The sequence below is a fragment of the Vanessa atalanta genome, chromosome 11 (genome assembly GCF_905147765.1).
Source record: "Vanessa atalanta chromosome 11, ilVanAtal1.2, whole genome shotgun sequence".
NCBI classification, from domain to species: Eukaryota; Metazoa; Arthropoda; class Insecta; order Lepidoptera; family Nymphalidae; genus Vanessa; species Vanessa atalanta.
The window spans coordinates 677,888-698,232 of record NC_061881.1 but is presented as its reverse complement, the minus strand read 5'-3'; the positions used below and the strand labels follow the sequence as shown (position 1 = coordinate 698,232).

Below are 20,345 nucleotides of genomic sequence, written 5' to 3'. Positions count from 1 at the left end.
CTCAATTTGGAGATCTTCAGCTGTAGATGTGCAGAAAATTAAAGATAAATCTTGATTGCAATTCACTTAATTGTTACGATTTGTCGAATTAAAAAATTTAGACAGCGCAAAAAAGTTACTGGCTTGTTAGAGAGCGTTACTACGGCACTAAAAGAGAATAAAGAGGTTTCATCATTTTGGCGCCAAATAGTGACTTGTAGTTTACAATGAAATTGAAACAAAACATGTCATAAGTTTCAAAATTCCTAAAAAAATTTTTGAATAACCGACCGACTAGTTACAAATATTATTAGAATAAAACACAACCCTTAAATATTACCATATTCAAATTAATTTATTATCCTGTTTACAATACTTGTATTTCAAATGATTTTTTTTTCTACAGAAACATTATTAAAAAAAAGCTAATAATTAATGAGATACATTTAATTGAATATGAATTAATTAATATTTGCATATTCTGTGCATAAAAACTTAAACTTTTAATGAATAACTAACTCACTAAACAAATTCCGGTCTTAGTTATAGTAAATACTTATTATATACTTATATACATATTAAAGTAACTAATCGTAAAAGTATACACAATAATATCAAGAAATAGTAATAGATAGAAGTTAATTCCACCACACTGATCTGTTGGTCACCACGTGCTTCGTGGTGTTCTATGTGACTTTATAGAATAACACGTCCTGTCTGACTTATTCATATACTATAAATAAGAGATGAATGTTATACGCACATGATAAAATTATTCGTTTTAAAATAATATGTGATTTCTTCAATATGTATTCCTTCATGTTTTTTTTTTTTTCAGAATCTGTCATCCGAGTGGTGTATGGATCTCTACTAGTTATATTCTCCGTGGTTTTGGCGGCAATTAATCCCATTGAAGTGTTTACGAATTGGGTAAGTTTCGTCATTAATTTACTTATATTTTAGCGATCATCGTGAGGGTTTTCTATGGAATTATTTAAGACGAATAATTCCACTATATTTAGTGAACTATCCCAGCTTGTGTATAAAAATCTTCCAGTAGTCTGTCATATTTAGAACATTAAGACTTACGCGGGGACTCTAATTGCTTAAGCTTTAGCTTAATAATAAATAGTACTAAATAATAATTTACTGGATAAATACTATCGCCGTTTAATAGTACTGAGAAATCGTTACAAATCTAACCTTCATGGTCTATTTAATAACCTGCGTTTAGACCTAATATATCTAATTAAATCTAAAAGACTCGCTGTATAAAATACATTGACCTCAATCTGAGCTAAGTCTAAGTATAAATCATCTCTTGCTTTGATCGTGAGAAAACCTGCCCATTTTAGAAGGAATTCGAATAGGAAAATGGACAGTTCTACAAACAAATTACCTCTATCGCAATCAAATCGTAATGAATCTACTAATACAACGATCCAGTTGCGGCTCGGTTAAAGTTGAATCAGAGAAAATCAAGAATATTTTTGTAACCGATATAAATTAGTAGAATTGACCATAGATTTCGTGTCCAGATAACATACACTGTTTATCTATAAACAAAAATCATGAATCAGATATAAATTCCAGGACCGAAAGAGTTCTAATATTTAAATTACCGCTGGTAGGAGTCCAAGGAAACGTCTGATGGAATTAGTAGGAGAACTGATGAGTTCTTCCGCCAAACAGTAATATTTAGTTGGTCTGTATTTGGATATACAAATACCAGATAATACCAATGCCTTCATAATTTGACGTGCAGTTTTGTCTTAACAGTATTCCTTGTTGTGGAGTATCAGAAAAATAATATAAACACAATTTATTTCACGAACGAGAACTTTTCGAACTGGTATAATTAGTCAGATTTGAAATCGAATTTATTTTGATTATTTATTTTTTTAATATATTTGTGCAGACACAATCAGTGCCGCGGATGGTAGTGACGCACGAAGTATCATTAATTTATTATTTAAAGCTTTTTATAAACTTGTTTGAAAATTATCGACGTTATTTCGATCTAAATTAGACGTGTGTGTTCGATATTTGTGACGTCTTTAAATAAAAAGTCTTAGCTGTCATTCGTCAGAGACGCGGGTGTCAAGGTATAGAAAAAATGTCTGTATAATTTTTTCGACTGAATAGTATAACATTTTCGTCTTGACTTTTTTTTTCAAAGTTTTAGCAGGATAATAATAATATAAAAACATTGAAAGATTTTTTTAGTACCGTTTTGAACTCTACGACCACATTAAAAAAAAAATTAATTTAATACTCGTAGCTTTATCATTTTCGGCTTAACGAGGACACCTCATTCATGATATGTGTAAAATATTAAGATACATTATTTCGGCCTAGTCCGAGCGGACGGACTTATTTCAAAGTACGCCAATAGGGGACTATAGTCTATTATTATAGTCTATAGTCTATAGACTAGTCGGGAGACTACGTTTTCACGTGATCGGTACACGATTTACCTGACGTTACGTAAATCGATATGCGGTCGTTCTAAGAATCTAATTTGAATTATTAAGAAACGATTGTTAATGGCCATCGTTTATACGACTATTAGGTTCGGCCACCTTTCGACTGCTAATTTCGATAACTTTACGTTTTCGTTGGATTATCTATTTTTTTAAACTACACCCGATAGATATAGTATAAACTTCCGGTTTCACTTCCTAACAGACGTCAACAGTCACCAGTATCAAGTATTCCTCGATAGACAACGTAATTAAAACCGGAATACTTACTAATTTTATGACCGTTTACAAATCATTAGCCAAAAAAATGTTGCCATTTGATAGCACTTTGTTTTAGTCTAAATTTAAGAAACTATATCATTTTACAACGAACAGACGGACGGACAAAAATCTTGTTTGATTTTTCATATTTATTATAATATTTTTTCGTTGATAAAATATTTATGACAATAGAAATGACTTTAGGTCATATAAATAAACAATACTTTTTGCAAGTAAACTACGAGCATTTTTGAATAGTCATTTTATAGAAATATATTAAAAGTAAACCTTCGGAATGTATATTCTACCGAATAGAAGCGGCTAGAAACTCAAGAGCTACTTCTTTCCAACATTTGAGATACATTACGCTATTTGAATACAATTATATATTAAATAGCTTTAAATCTGTGCAAAAGTACATAAAAAATTATCATCTATATAATCTTGTGTTGAATAATATGCCTTATTTATTATTGTTTTTTATCAGTCATAGGAGCTTGATATTTAAATTTCTAAGTCTTACGTGCTACTCATTTTTGTTGGCATATACCCAGGAAAATGGGATTTTCTTAAGAAGAAAGACCAAGGAGTTATTTAAAACTAAAATTATACATTATCAATCTAGTCGATAACATTAGGTAGGCAAACAAATAAATTTGCTTTACATAATAAGTACGTACTTAAGTTGAATATTCTCTCAACACTGTTTTAGTGGACACTTTAACGATAAGTCCCAAAGTACAGACAGGCGCGAACTAAATTACGTTTTTTTTATTGCTCAATTTTTTTTGTTTCAAGTCCATAAATTGCAAGTCGCCTGCAATTATAAATCAATTAATTTTTTTACCTGTATCTTGACATGGCATAGGGTTACGTATTTTATAATTATAGCCTTTTTGTATCCAAATGAATGCTATTATGAAATTTAAAGGTTAAGTAAATATAAAAACGGTGTAACTATTTATTGGTATACGGTACAAGATGACGACTTCAATTCGTTTTATTGTTGACACTTGTATTGTATCACCGTATCATGACGAAAAGTGCATTACTTGAATAAAGTTTATTTGAATTTGATTAAACAAGTTTACATAAAAATAACTTCAAAAAAATAATAATATAATAGTCAGTTCATTTTTATTCTGAAAATGTTTTTTTTTTTTTTGCTAACGGTCCCCCGTTATAATCGACCGTGACCTAGCGTGTGTCGTACACCTATCCATTTTAATCTAATATAGACAAACTGTTACTAGAAATGAAATAGGTCTGTTAAATAATTATTATTAATTGATATTGTTTTTATTAAATAAAATATTATAGTTTTTTATTTTAATGTATAATTTTTTTTAAATCTCCTCAATCTTATCTTAGCAACTTAGTGTGACAGTTACTGACTGTTACTTTTTTTTATAACCACGATAATAATAATCAATGAGGCTCAAAAAGTAATGAGGCTTAATGAGCCAGAGGTTACATGAATCTTAACCGATGGTTCTGAGCTCAAATCCGACGCTAGCACCACAAAATTAATGTGTTTAATTTTTCTTTATCGTTCATTTTGTAAAAACATTGTGAGATAATCTGAACGAAGTGTGTGAGAATCTGCCAATTGTATCTTCCGACCATCATTTGAGCAGCATGATGAAGATCCAAAGATTCTTCAAAAGAGGACCTTTGCCCAAAAGTGGGACACAAACGAACTGGTACTAGAAAATTAGACATGAAATACATTACTGGTACGTTTCCAACCATGGAATTTAGGTTTCCATATCCTAGTCGATTTGACGGCCAGTGAACACAGGACGTTGGTTCACTCACCATTACGGAACACAGAACTGATAGTTGGTGGTGGAATAATTTAATTGGCAATTGCACTGATGTAATGGCTTTTGTAACATTTATTTTACTTTTGGACTCATAACTTAATCCTTATAAATATATATTAAACGTCGAATTAAAAAAAAAAGATTGTAATGTAGAGCCGCGGTAGCTCAGTGGCGAGAATGGATGAATGACGACAAAATATATTACATCTTAGATTATAATTGTTAATGAAAGAAATAAAGAAAGAAAGAAAGAAAGAAAGAAAGAAAGAAAGAAAGAAAGAAAGAAAGAAAGAAAGAAAGAAAGAAAGAAAGAAAGAAAGAAAGAAAGAAAGAAAGAACACCTTTATTTGGGACCGTGCAAAACATTTACACAAAAGAACATAAAAAAAAAATTAACAATAAAAAATGAATGTAATGCACTACAATTATTTAACGTGGAGGGCATTCGTGAGTGTCCATACAAATTGTTCATCTCGGACACATCGCTGAATGAAAACATTGTGAGAAAACCTGTTTGTATCTGATGGAATTCTGCCACAATATCAACCAACTCGCATTGGAGTATCGAGTTGAAAAAGGAGCAAAGGTATCTTCTCAAGATTTCTTTTCCCAGCATTGAAATATTTACAAAAGCGATAACTATTATTACTAATAATGTATAGCGGGTCATTAGTAACATAATGATCTATCCGCCATTGTCGTCATGTAACTTCTGAGTAGACGGAACGGAACGGAAGAACGGTAGCCCTTAGGCTACCGTAATACTAAATAATACAATTGAATAAAAGAGCAAATTAGAATTTAGAGGTATCATTTTGGATGGAGATAGCTATTCCAGTCGAAGAAGGTATAAAGATAAACAAACATTAGATTTACGTATACCACGCTACTTGCTAAAAGCTCAGCTTCAGCTCTCGACCAATGACAATTCGATGTCAAATGTTGTTTATTTGACTTTTGTCCTCTTGTGGTTGAAATAGACTATAGTCTGGATAAATGTTTTTGTTGGCTTTAATTCATAATGTACTATCCGTTAGATATCGTTTCTTTAGTTATTTGTACAATTTTAAATTTCGAAATTCCATCCCCGACCTAGGCTACCCCAGGGACCTATTTTACATATAGTGTAGATACTATAGGACCATCTTCCATTAGGCCTTTTTGCCGGTCCACAGGAGTTGCGAAAAAAAGGTTTGTAGCCCACTCGTAAAATAAGTCCCTGGGGTAGCAAAGATCGGGGATGGAATTTCGAAATTTAAAATTGTACAAATAACTAAAGAAACGATATCTAACGTTCCAAATGTAAAGTTTAAGACGTCATATGTAGATGAGTAATATGCGGAAAATAATTTATGTATCATTCTCCAAAAACTAATATCAATATTTACTTATGTCAGACGTATTCCTTGTTATATTTTTATTCAATATTAAACATTGCAAAACCACATGCTACTCGTGTAACGTCTAAAATACACATTCGTGTGTGCACAATTACAACAGTATTCATTAGCACGCTTGAAGCCGCGGAAATGTCTTCGCGGACGTCGTCTGTGATGTTTTAACCTATTAAACGGGCTTCTTTGGTCTAGTCTGGTATAGGCTAAGTCATTTATCCCAAGTCTAAACCATTTGGTTGGTTAAAAGTTATTGAGTTTTTTTGTCACCACTGCATATTATCATTTAAAGTTCCACATCCCAACAAATTTTCATACTGTTGGAATAGACGAAGCGATTCATAAAACAGTTTAAGTGTGTAATTTATTAAGGTTTTATGTAAATAGGGTATATGACGATAATTGTCTTGGAGCTGTACTGGTGTGCATCGGGTACACCAAGAGAGTTATATATATTACGGTATTCCCTTATTATATCCGTATGAAGACGGGTAGCCAGTGAACTTAATAAATAATAAGAGATGAGATTAAGCATTTTAATGTTATTTATGTTAAAAATAAAAGAAAATATTTTTACATATTAATATTTTAAATGTATTAATTCATAATAATTGCAAAGTTTACACACATCGATATCTATCGATGTTTATTATGTATATAAACGTACACAACCACATCGACAAGATATGACGTTTATTCTGTTAGTAAAATAGAGATTTTGTCATCATGTTCTTAAAATAAACTAAAGTACAAGGAACTAAAAAATCTAATGACAATATAACGATGTTACCTAAATCACTGTTTTAGTCATACTGTATTTTTTGTTCTATAAAATAGGTATACGGACGGCTAACGATAATTGACATTAACGCTATACTACTTTTTACCATTAAATCCGATAAGGGGCATAACATGGTTCTTGTAGTTTCATTGGCTCACTCACCATTCAAAGCGGAACACTACAATAACTACCGCTGTTTGGTGATAGAATATTTGATGATGAACCTAACCAAACGGGCTCGCACAAAGCTCTGTCACTAAATGACTGGACCAGCATTACGTGTATTTTTTAAATCAGTTATATATATTTTTTTATGATCCACCAATTCTATTTATACTAAATAAATATCATATTTTATCTTGATTCTTTCAAATATTTATACTTTTTTTTTTTAATAATGATATTCTGGTTCTCACAAAGGATGTGAGAAATAAGTTTTTATATTGCAATTATTAAAAACAGCTATTCTATAACGACAAAGATAGATATGCGATATTGACTCTAATTGTTATAAAATATAATAAATACGCGTATCAAAATAGTGTGTTACTCTAAGTCAGTTTACAACGTTTCACGAATAATATACGAAATGAATTCTCACCGAATTGCTCTAAAGTTAAATATGAACAATGTATATACATATGTTAATGTATGTTTTAAATTAGTAAACGAATTAAAGCCATAATACGTCGTCTGTTTATTTTTAAGATTTTAAATTTAACTTTGCCGTTGGTTAGCCGTGTAATGATATACTTATTCTTTATGGCATAGACGTCCGGACGTCCGTCCGGAGTAAATGGACTACCTGGTGGTAAATGGTCACCAGCGCCCGTAGACAATAACAGTGTAAGAAATATTAACCATTCCTTACATCGCCAATGCACCACAAACCTTGGGAACTAAGATGTAATGTCCTTTGTGCCTGTAGTTACACCCTTCAAACCGGAACAATATGCATATATAATGAGTACTGCTGTTTGACGGTAGAATATCTGATGAGTGGGTGGTACCTAACTTCAACTTGAGTAAATAGAGTATACCAATTGTACATGCTTTACAAAACTCATTATTTTATAGTATAGGTCGATGAGCAAATGGACCATCGGATGGTAATTCGTCACCACCACCTAGTATAGACATATTCGTTTGTATAATAACATTTCACTTAAATTGTCGTGCTTAGTCTATAAAATAATTGACAATAAACGTAAAAAAAAAATTATACGTAAGACTTACTTATCAATAAAAGTCAATTTATAAATGATAAAAAGTAAGCAAATTGATTCGTTGATTTCCACGACGGATATGATATACATGGCGACACTAAATTGCCTGAATGCCTGCTTGGATAGAGAACTACAAGTCAAAAAATATATAATATATTTCTAGTCCAATAATTGAGGAAGGCTTTTTATCATCTTCGAGGGGGAATTCGGGCATTTAGTGAGGGTGAAACTGCGCGAATCATTCTGTTACCATATACATCTGTTATATTTTTCTCTAACAAAATAAGGTCATATACTCATCCTCGGGCTAAAGACTCACCTAACACGGCAATCATACCTTCAAATGGTTTTAATAATTCTTAATGGCTTATGTAATTATTCCGACCTCTAATTTGCCGTTGGTTAAGAAAAGGTTAAAATGCAATGTCAAAATTAAGTTACGAGTTAGTTGACAGGACAATGTCATGATTAACGCAACCGAGTTGGAGCTGTATTGACATACGAGTAAGAATTATGGAATCGAAATTGCTATATACTCGTAATTTTATTTATCTTGTATTTAAAGAATCTTTCGGTTTTTATAACAAATTGTTCCTATATATTTTATTAATTTAGAGTTGATTTACTTAGTCATAAATATCGTGCAAGTTAGCCTTGAGTAGAGCTGAGATGGCCCAGTGGTTAGAACGCGAGCATTTTATGTGCTTAATTTGTGCTTATAATTCATCTCGTGCTCAGCTGTGAAGAAAACATCGTGAGGAAACCTGCATGTATATAATTTCAACGAAATTTTGCCACATGTGTATCCATCAACCTGCATTGGACCGGCGTGTTGGAATATGCTCTAAATCTTCTCCTCAAAAGGATATGAGACCTTAGCCCAGCAGTGGGAAATTAACAGGCTGTTATTGTTGTAGTCTTGGTAGGTACTACCCATTAACTCTTCAACCTAAACAGCAATGCTTCGTATAGTGTTCCGGTTTGAAGAGTCAGTGAGCCAGTGCGACTGGCACAACGAACATAATATCTTGGTTTTCAAGATTAACAGCGCATTGATTTTAAGTATAATTAGTATTTCATAGAGCCTTTTCATCAGGTAGAAGATTTGCCTATCCATCTATTTATCTATTTTATTTTAATTAAAACATCCAATCAAGCGCTTAAATTCAAGATTCACACATTAATGAATGATGACTAAAAAGACAAGATTTGCGAGAGGCACGACTATTTCTAAATGTAATTCCGCGTTGCTAAAACGGATACATGTTGCAACGCTCGACACGCTTGCTCGCTCGCAACACTTGTAACAATTTAATAATAATACTTAAATCTCTGCTTAAAAACATGCAAATTAGTATTATAATACTTATATAAAAATATAATAAATTGAACGTATCTGCGGTTTTTTTACTCGCAGTAGTACTATTTCGTTAGGAAATTCACTTCGTATGTCACTTTAGAAATAATGAACGCGGTAACGCGTTAAATGGATGAATGGACCGGTGGTAACTTTGAGTTTAAGTCTTTGAAATGGTGTTGCATAATTGCTTTTAAACTCCCAATTGAATAAAGTCTATTTTGATATAGATATTATATACTCATCGGTGTCGCTTATCGCTGTTTTGAGTTTGTTCTTACACAATCCAACTGGACTCCTTATTCCTTCGCTCATAGATCATTGTATAATAAATATTATATATTCCTAACACGGACAATGCGCCGACTATGATGATAGTCTAACGTCGTGTCCCATGTGCCTGTAATAGCTGTGTAGTGCTAGAAAAGCTGATAAAAGTAAGCAAACGCAGGTGAACTTGAACTTGCATAAATATGTAGGCAGACATCGTATACTTAATCCCATCAAAAACATAAATGTAAAAATGAGAGCCAAGTTAAATATTATGATATATACCTTGGCTGTTGTCTTCAACGACAAAAGAAGTGAGATCTAAATTTGTGCCAAGTTAAATAGTCCTTTCTGAAATTTATTTATAACTACATAAAATATCATTTCTTCTTATAACTTGGGGTAATATATTGTTGCCTAAGGTCCGACTTGGCTAGTTCTTATATGTTTATAAACACAAATTGTAGTTTGTGTTTAGAATAACAAATTATAACTCAGAACATCTAAGAAGAATGGAGGACAGCTCAGTATTGCTTAGTTAGTATTAACGTACATTAAGAGCTGCGATGGTCCAGTCACTAGAAAACATGAATCTTAACCAGATATTGCGAGTTCATATCCAGACAAGTACCATTGAATATTTGCATGCTTAATTTGTGTTTATAATTCATTTGTAACAGGCTTAGAACTTACGAAGGCTATAATATTATTCGTATATGAGAACTAGCCAAGTCAGACCTTAGGCAACAATATATTACCCCAAGTTATAAGAAGAAATGATATTTTATGTAGTTATAAATAAATTTCAGAAAGGACTATTTAACTTGGCACAAATTTAGATCTCACTTCTTTTGTCGTTGAAGACAACAGCCAAGGTATATATCATAATATTTAACTTGGCTCTCATTTTTACATTTATGTTTTTGATGGGATATCACTACTTTTTGTATATAAATTATTAGTAGGTACTTATTAATAACAAAATTAATACCAAATGGTTTTTGTTAAGCTATTCTATTTTCTTATGTTTACGGGGTATAATTGTCTTTTTTTTGATACGTTCTTATTTTTCTTGTAGGTACCTCTTAAATGTTCGAGTGAATTGCCCATTCAGTGTCCGGATATTTTTTACGCGTTTTCTGTTTATACTTAATTTGCCCAAGTAGGGGTGGTATAATGTGCGCAGACGGTTGTACTCTACAATAGAGCTCTCTTGTGTCTTGATTTAACTTGGACCTAAATTGATAAGATGTACTCCATCTAAGGTTTTAACTCTAGAGAGGCCAACGTAAGCCTGCTCTTTACTTAATATAGAGGAGCCTATGTCGAAAAGAGCACCGTCAAGGCGAAGGCCTTGTGATTTGTATATAGTAGTAGAATATGCTAAGCAAATAAAGAATTGTTTCCTTTGAACATATATTTACATTACTTAATATCTGTAACTTGGTTTGGCTTCTAGTTCGCAAATTAAATTATGTTTAAATTGAATTGTTATTTTACGTGCGCTATTGCTGTTGTCGACGTCCTCAATGTACTTTCTCTATTTTTCCATTGGACCCATCCACCAGTCCTTTGCTGACATCAGCATGCTCGCTCGATACTGTTCTTCCAAGCAATAAGGATCCCCGTTTGTAGCGCTAGAGTACAAACTTAAATCATTCCTGTTACGATATACATACTCTACTACAGTCTCACGAACCCTATTTTATTGTTGTATACTAGTATACTCAAACAAAAAATATACAGTCGAATAGACTAGGCAGCTTCCATCGGAAGGCATTGAAATAATTCTTATGAGCGCGGTTGCTACTCGCTCAGACACGTCCGCGTTAAGGTTTAATCACAACGCTTCTAACCCGCTGCTTCGGCGTCACGTCGCGCGCCGTGTACCGAAATGCCTATTATTATTTTTTAAAGTATATATATAGATTTTGCACCATTGATGTGCGCTAAATGCTAGTTAATAACGTAATAAATACCAAAGTCGGCTATACTAATAAGTAATAAAACGGAAATATTTGGATTTAAAAAACTTAAGGGTGGTATTCAACTTGTTATATATTCACGTGAAGACCTTAAAATCCACATTAGGACCGGCTGTCATAAGTTTTGATCGCTGGTTCTTACATAATTTTTTTTATTACAGTTATTACAGGAACTAAGTATATAAGTGTTCCTATAGACCCAATAAAATGAAAAATTATAATAAAATGATACAAAATTACAAGTTTCAGATTTTTTCCTTTATATTGGCCTAATTATCTACCTGCACACCAAATTTCAACTTTCTAGGTCACCTGGAAGTAGGTTATAGTTTTGATCTATAGGTCAGTCAGTGATAAAAATGTCGATTTTTAGACGTTAATATCTAAATAACCATTTGAGATGCGTTTATGAAATTTAGAACACATATGTATCTCGCGAGTCTCAATATATGAGCCAAATTTGACACATTTACGTCAAATAGTTTTTGAGTTATGAGGAGGTCAAAAGTGGCTCCAAATGGTTCGTGTAATATTACACACGGTGCTGCACGCCAGTTCTGTTACTAGAACTTGGCTGACACGCTACCGCGTGTCTAGATACACTTTGCAATATTTAAAATATAAATTAACTTCATGAGAAGATTATCATGGGAACATTGCAACATGAATTAAAAACTTTAGATTTTTTTTTTTTTTTTTAAATTTATAATAGGAATTATTAACATTGAGGTCTTAATTATATACAGATAAAAATCGAAAACAGTTTCTGTACAAATCATGACTGAATGCTGTCAAATATGCTAGCAGCATTTCAGAACGAAGTCAAAATTATTATCAGTCCGACTGCAGGAAGCAAATACCTATTAAATGTAATTATAGTCGTTTCTATAATAACATAATTCTTATTTAATTCAAATGCAAACCATGATAAAAAGTCATATAAAATTCCTCGACACTTTTTGTGCATTTTATCTTGTAGTTATTATCATTGTTATTACAATTATAGTTTTTACGATAATACTCACAGATTATAATAATTTCTTCTTTGTCAACAGTATCTGGACATACAAGAAGGAAAATTTATATATCGGATGTGGCAGAATCCGACGTATGAAGTTTTTTCTGACGTCTACATCTTCAACTATACGAACACCGAGGAATTTCTCAACGGCGATGCCACGCAGTTCGAGATCGATGAGATTGGACCTTTTAAATTTCAGTAAGTATGAATACTTATTACTAAGACGAAGGCTTTAAAGACAATGAATTCAGCTCAGATGGGAACAATTGGTGGAATATCAAAAGACACATTACAAAACCAAGTCTCTGTTGTCTGTCTGTCTGAACCATTTTAACTTAAAAATCACAGATCGGATTTTCATATGATTTGCACCAATGGACGGACGGAATGAGGTAGATTTTGATGTATAAATCATTAAGGTTTCCTGTAAATCGGCTGAAATGTTACGATAACTATTAAAGGTGTTAAAAAATAAATCCGGAGTCGACGTTTCACTAGCTCGAACCTCGTATAGCAATAGATGTGTATGACGTTATAAATGTTTTAGCCCTCTTTCTACCCGTGACGAAACGGGGTAGCTGGTAATTGATATAATACCATAAGTACCGGGAAGTAATCAATGAGTATTAGATATTTATATGATGGAATGTGAGAGCTTCAAGAAAGTGTGCACTGTGTAAACGAATAATACTACTTGTGACGTTACAGATGTAATTAGTAAGAATTTCTAATCGAAGTCAATATCAAGTGATCTTCAATTCATCTTATTTCAATACTAAAAACAAATTTCTCATGTCGATCAGTTCAATATTAATAATTATTTAATTGCAGGGAATTGAGAACAAATGAAAATATAACGGTGAATAAGGAACTCGGCGTGATGACCATGAATCCGAAGACCAGGCTGGAGTTCCTTCCGGAGCAGTCAGTGGCGCATTACAAGGACGTGAAGATCATGGTGCCGAATATTGCGCTTATTGTGAGTAAGAGTTTCTTCTATATTATTTGTCTTTAGTAACAAGTGCTTCATATTGTCACAGTTGCGTTATCGTCTTTGTTGTAGAATATCTACGTAGAAGAAATATTGATCTTTTTTTTGTTAATGTTATGAGTACATGATAATGATGCCCTTTTCACCCATAGAGGAGATAGATATAGCAGGAGTACTCAGTTATTTCTAAAGGTATACTCCTTACCTCCTCCCGCGACAACGGGAGAAAAAGATCAAACGCAGAAACAACAGCTTGCGCCACGAATGTGTTAACATAATTTCCTAACTTATGGTTGCTACTTAGAAATTCTGGACTCAAGTTTTGTAGAGAACCTAGGGTTCCGCAGACTTTTATGTTATCAAACATATATTCATACGAACTAATTATAACGTGAAATCAAACTGCTAAACTATTAGGAAAACCCTTCTAAATGTATGTTTTTCATTACTTGAAACAATGTGTTAGTTATTTAATTGCCAAATATTGTAGATACCAAGTCTTGATTGGTAGCAAGAACGGATTTAACCAAACATATATATTACAAGATTTAAAGCTTAATATAAATATCAATTACCATACAATGATTGTGATAAAAAAACTCAGAATTAATAATAATTCTTTTAATATATCTGAACAACTATATTTCTTATTAAAAACAGCAAATATTCTATTCATATAAAATTATATCGTAAACGTGTATTTTTTTATAAAAGTACTAACTACTCTATGAATATTAACTTAGTATTATTGAATTATCGCAAATCTTATTTCCATAATTAGGACTTTAACATAGTATCATTGCAGACAATCGATTATGTCGTGACCAATACCTAGAATTAATTAAGACTTGGCAATGAAAAAAAGATATGAAATATGATAACTTTGTTCGTAACAATAATTTAAAAAAAAATGAATAATTAATGGATACATATTTACATTGATGACTTGCGATTCGCCCCGGCTTCGCACCGACACTGAGACGACAGCTGTATAATGCCGTGGATTTTTATTTAAAACTAAAAGGAAAAACAGTCCTGTCCACTATTATCTTGATATATCCGAAAACGGAAAGTATACGTATTAATATAAAGATAAATGTAAACATTTTATAATATATAGACGATTTTACTATGCGTTACCAAATTAGTGTTTAACAGAGATTCAGAAGATTACGCCATATATGTACTAAAATTCAACTTTTCTAAATACATTATCGAGGCGTAAATCTTAATATAAATTTGAAATTCTCTATTATATAGACCATCTCTTATGCGTATGATCCTCTTGAATTACTCTGTATATTAATGAAAGAAGCATTTAAATTAGTTTCGTAGATTAAAAGACCTAAGTATACAGACGGCGGGAAGCGACTTTGTTTTATGCTATGTAGAAATATAGTCAAAGTCGCATATCACTTAACATTTCACGGTCGTGTTCAGCGGTGAATTTCGAGTTATTCTTACAGATTAGTGAAAACAACTACAGCATATAATGATAAATACGTAAGAACGTATTATGCGTTTGTCTTTATGTCTGTACGCAAAGACAGACCGCCTATCTATTAGAAATAAAAATAAACATCGTGGGATATGACCACACGAATTAATTTATGAATAAGGTTATCGAAAGAACTAACGGGTTTGTTTAGCGATTTATAGAGTTAGAATATTTATTTTACAGGCATTTCTCTCATTTCGAGGCTAAACGTCAATGTTCGACAATAATTTAATTAGCGTATAAATTCCGTTTTAACGGAAGCCATATTGTTTTATAGACAACACGAAAATAACACACGCCGTGCAACAATACATTCAACATAAACAAATAAAAACTTGAACACAATGTTTTATGCGAATATATAATTAATGTTTATGTAAAGGAGACAAAAAATTAAAACACTAAATGATTCTGAAGCTGTTAATATTTACAAAATACATAATTCATAAAATACTTACATACAAACAGTAGTGTGTTATTATGTTAATTAATTTAATATCTATATTTATAGAAAATTCTTAGAAATCTCATAAATGTTATTATTATATATATATATATATATATATATATATATATATATATATATATATATATATATATATATATAGTTATATATTTATATATTCGAGGTAGATTTGTATTATTTATGTAATGTACTTATCCCAGAACATAAAGTGATCAAACTGTCAGTGTTTTTAAATTTATAAAATTGAACCGGAACGTTTGTGTGCAATAGAATCAAACAATTCACACATAGACGCCTTAAATGATGGAGAAATGATCATCACCTGGCTTTTTATTTTTTGATTTTGAACATTGTAAGTAATTAAGTATTTACATAATACAAAATATGCTTCTTTGTTGACTCTATGAATAAATAATGTGTTTAACATTAAATAAACGGATTTAAATTTGTGTATATATCTTATATCAACGCTGTAACAGCATGTATGTCGTTATACTAAAATGTATTATAGACTACGCCTTTCTTAGTCTTGTGTAAAGGGTGAGTGAGCCAGTATAATTTCTAGTAGAAATTACATATCGTATAGTATGTATGTTGGAATACGTGATAGCCAAATATTGCTGGTTCAATCTGCAAGCACCACTGAGGATTCGTGTCCTCAATTTTCGTTTCTAGCTTATCTTATTCATGGAGTGGAAGGATATCAAAACCAAAATTAAAATATACTTCATTCAAGTAGGCTATTATAAGCACTTTTGAATCGAATTGTCAACAAGTATTAACTCCACGCTTTTTTATCATCTATATAATCTTGTATAGAATTATATTCCTTTTTTACCAATGTATTTTTTACAAATGATTCGAATTTATGAAACAACAACGTTAAAAAATTCTGCGGAATTTTATTATGGACATAAATAATACTTGTTTATGTGATGAAATTGTGCCAAAGTTCTAACATTGGATTGTGGTGGAATAGGCCCCAAAAACATACAAGATTATTAGCAGGATTTACTTTATGTGGGTTATATGTCATACTTATAATTATTAGTAATAGTCAGAGATTTTAGCAGAGACATAGCATAGGCTCATAGCAAATCTGCGCTAATATTTCGATAAATATTTGTACAGCTCGGTTATTTGTTTTAGTTCCGAGTGTTAATGTTTTGGGTTTTTTTCAGACCAGACATAGTATATCCTAGTGAAGACAAACACAATAAGCCTATAAATATCAATTTTTTTTTGCTAAATGTCATTATACTTATAAGTGTAAAAGGTCGTATGTAATAAATACTCAAATAATATGTCTCAATTGTTAATCTAGTCATTATTTTTATAGTTATATATTATATATATTTTAGTTATGTCGAAAAGGGTAAATAAAGATATTTAATAACTGTGTTTCCTGATTATTACAATCTGGGCAACTTCTCGACAAGCGCGTTCCTAACACTTCATAGGTACCATCGCCTGACGGTACCAAATGCTATATAGGCTGAGAAAAAGTCCAAATCCAATATAAAAATATTTGAAGGTCTTGCGTTCAATCAACTGTAAGTGGGTTATGGTTACCATAAGATCTATTGACCTGTGATTTGGAAGTCATATTAAGCTGGGGCTACTTTATAATTCAAGGGCAATTGGTGTAACCGAACGAGTTATGTTACGTCACTTTAATTTCTCGCATCTTGAATAACGAACCATTAAGGTCCCAATATGTCACATAATGAAAAATTACTAGCGAGACTGATAATTAATTTATATAAATACTTCAGAACCTTATAGAAAAATTGATTAAAAGCGATTCTCGATTGCAAAACCAAAATAAACTTTATTGAGGTAAGCTCTCACAGGCCATCATTACATTACATTAACAACCTGTAAATATCCCACTGCTGGGATAAGGCCTCCTTTCCCTAGGAGAAGAATGGAGCATATTCCATCACGCTGCTCCAATGCGGCATGGTGGAATACACATGTGACAGAATTTCGTTGAAATTAGACACATGCAGGTTTCCTCACGATGTTTTCCTTCACCGCCGAGTACGAGATGAATTATAAACACAAATTAAGCATATGAAAATTCAGTGGTGCTTGCCTGGGTTTGAACCCGAAATCATCGGTTAAGATGCACGCGTTCTAACCACTGGGTCATATCGGCTATCGCAGGTTTCAAATGTAGATCCTAGAAACACAACTTTACTCTTTCTCGACAAAAATGTTAACCTATAAAAATGTAACATTTCTTTAACAGTATACCACATCTACTACGGAAATAGTTGTCATGACCCAGACGTGAATCTTAACAGGCGATTCTGAGTTCAAACCCGAGTAAACTACGAAACAATTGCTTAATTTGTGTTCATAAGCACGTTGAGGGATGAGAATAAAAAATAAAAGATACGCAGTGAGATAAGAAACCGGTTGTTATTTTTTTAATCTTAAAACGCATTAGTGATTATATATTAAAGTATCCTTTGTATATTTTTAGATATACATACGATATATGCTCTTTGGAATTTATAATTTAGTTCACCACCATTCAGACCACGCCTATGTATACATATTTACATAAAATAGAGATATTTAAAAGATAATATTGATAAAATTATCGAATACTGTTTGAATAAGGTATATAGCTGTATAGGATTAACGTATTATGTATAAAATTACATGTCGATACAAGATCATTGACCTGTGATTTACGAAACTAAAGTTGAAGGGTACGTCTATTTATTAGTTCTGTCAAGTTGTCCGTCTGTTAAATAATTCAATAATTTATTAATAACGATTATTGCGGAACCAATATTCAAATGTTATGTAGAAATATTTAAGAATTATATGGAAAGGTTGGACGTGATGAATACGACGAATAAGAAATGTTCTATGTAAGCATTATTCTCAGTAATACTAAAGAATGGCATAGTTTTCCATATAATTGGAAGTAGGAAGGTTCTCGCGTGCACTTGCTAAACATACATCATCATTTAAGGGGGTGACGTATGTATATTGTTTAAATAATGGTTTGAATTAATTAAAAACGTTTGACAACAATAAAATGACAAGAAACAAAACTGCTACTCAAAATCCCGTGTGAATTATACCAATAACAAAATATATTTTTAATAAGGTTATATTAATCTGTATATAATATAAAGAAAAGGCGAGGCAAATGTCACCGATTGCTGCCAGATCACTCTACTGAAGACTGCGAAAAAAACTTCGTTCCAAAAAATTGGAGAATTTCATTTTACAGAATCCAAAATCCATATTCATTTAATAAAAACATGAAAATTCTGCTAAAACTTACCATAGGGTTACTATCTATCTTTTTCCCGATATAGTAGATCCTGGACTGTGCAATATATTTAGTAAAGCCGAGATAGTCCTGTGTTTAGAACATGACTTGGTAGTTTTTTGTGCAAGTGCATTGGGATAGGTTCCTTATCATCAAATTATATATTCTATCGTCAAACAGCAATTCATACTATTGTTTTGTTCTGGTTTGAAGGGTGAGTGAGCCAGTATAACCGAAGACGCAAAACACATAACATCTCAGACCCCAAAGATAGTGATACATTGAAAAGTAATGTATTGTTATATTTAAATTGTTGAATATAATTATTGCTGATTTTATTGCCGAAATTGCGTTTTCGACTGCGAGTTTCAAGTGTCATTAACTTTTAAAATAAAAATAGTAAATGTACTTTCCGTGTTACCCGTGTAGTTTCTGAGTAATTTCGTAACATATAAATTACTTCATCATTATAATATTGAACGTGTCGTATCTGATACGTGTACGTACTGGTTACTTTTTCCTTTTAAACAATTAATATGCTTATACGCGCGGACAGGATTGGATTGCGTCAGGAATCTTAAGATTTCTTAAGAATAATCGCACGAGAATTATTTTTATAACTTGCTAATTGATACGTAGTTTGAAGTTGAATGACGCTGGCTATTTCTAGGAAATTGACTATTTTGAGTAATTTGCGTAATTACTTGCTGACGCTTCAAGTTTTAAGTAAACTAACGGTGTTATACTCTCATTTCCACTGCTGGGGATTTTTATGAAGAATGTTTAGCCGTTATCAGGTCACGCCATTCGATTAACGAAATTAGTGAGAATATTTATTGGTATGGTTTGGTGCGAGCTTGTTGGGTAGGTACCACTCATCATATATTCAACCGACAGTTTGCTACCTGGTATCCTAAGTGTTTTTGTGCTCCGGTTTGAAGGGTGAGTGAGCCACTTACACAAGGGTACAAGGGCGATTACATCTCAGTTCTCAAGGTTTTGCAGCGCCTGTGTCTATGGGCGGTGGTGATTACCACCAGGTGGCTCACTTGCCCGTCTACCTACATATATAAAAAAAAATCATAAACAATTAATGTTTTTAAAAACTTCATTATTAAAAATCCTCTACTCGAATGTGCTTTAATAACAATAACAAAAAAGTAAAAATAACATGATATATATTTTTTTACTGTATTTGAAACAAAACGGCGTCCATCACACTCGAGTATAGATTCTATACATATCTTAAATAAAAAATATAAATGAAACACACAAGCAAATACAATAAATATTATTAATCTTAGCCCGGATGCGAACTTGCAATCTACTATAAATATCTAAGAGATCAATCGACGAGGCACTATTAGTCCTTTTGTAGGACTAAGATTAGATGGTATCTAGTATCATGTTTACCTCATAACGAAACACGGCGTAATTAATTTATATCAATTATAACAATTAAAATCTACTAAGATCGTCGCTCACTTAAGTCACTTTAGGTATTGGAGA

At 31.9% G+C, this 20,345-nt stretch overlaps 1 protein-coding gene across 1 annotated transcript in view; it reads left to right on the top strand.

Moving 5' to 3' along the window:
- Positions 1 to 20,345, top strand: part of LOC125067223 (scavenger receptor class B member 1-like) — a 62,617-nt gene that overhangs the window by 17,838 nt on the left and 24,434 nt on the right. The window contains exons 3-5 of the mRNA XM_047675686.1: positions 818 to 909; positions 12,618 to 12,781; positions 13,415 to 13,562. Of these exons, the coding sequence (XP_047531642.1) occupies positions 818 to 909; positions 12,618 to 12,781; positions 13,415 to 13,562 (404 nt within the window). The remainder of the gene's footprint in view (positions 1 to 817; positions 910 to 12,617; positions 12,782 to 13,414; positions 13,563 to 20,345) is intronic.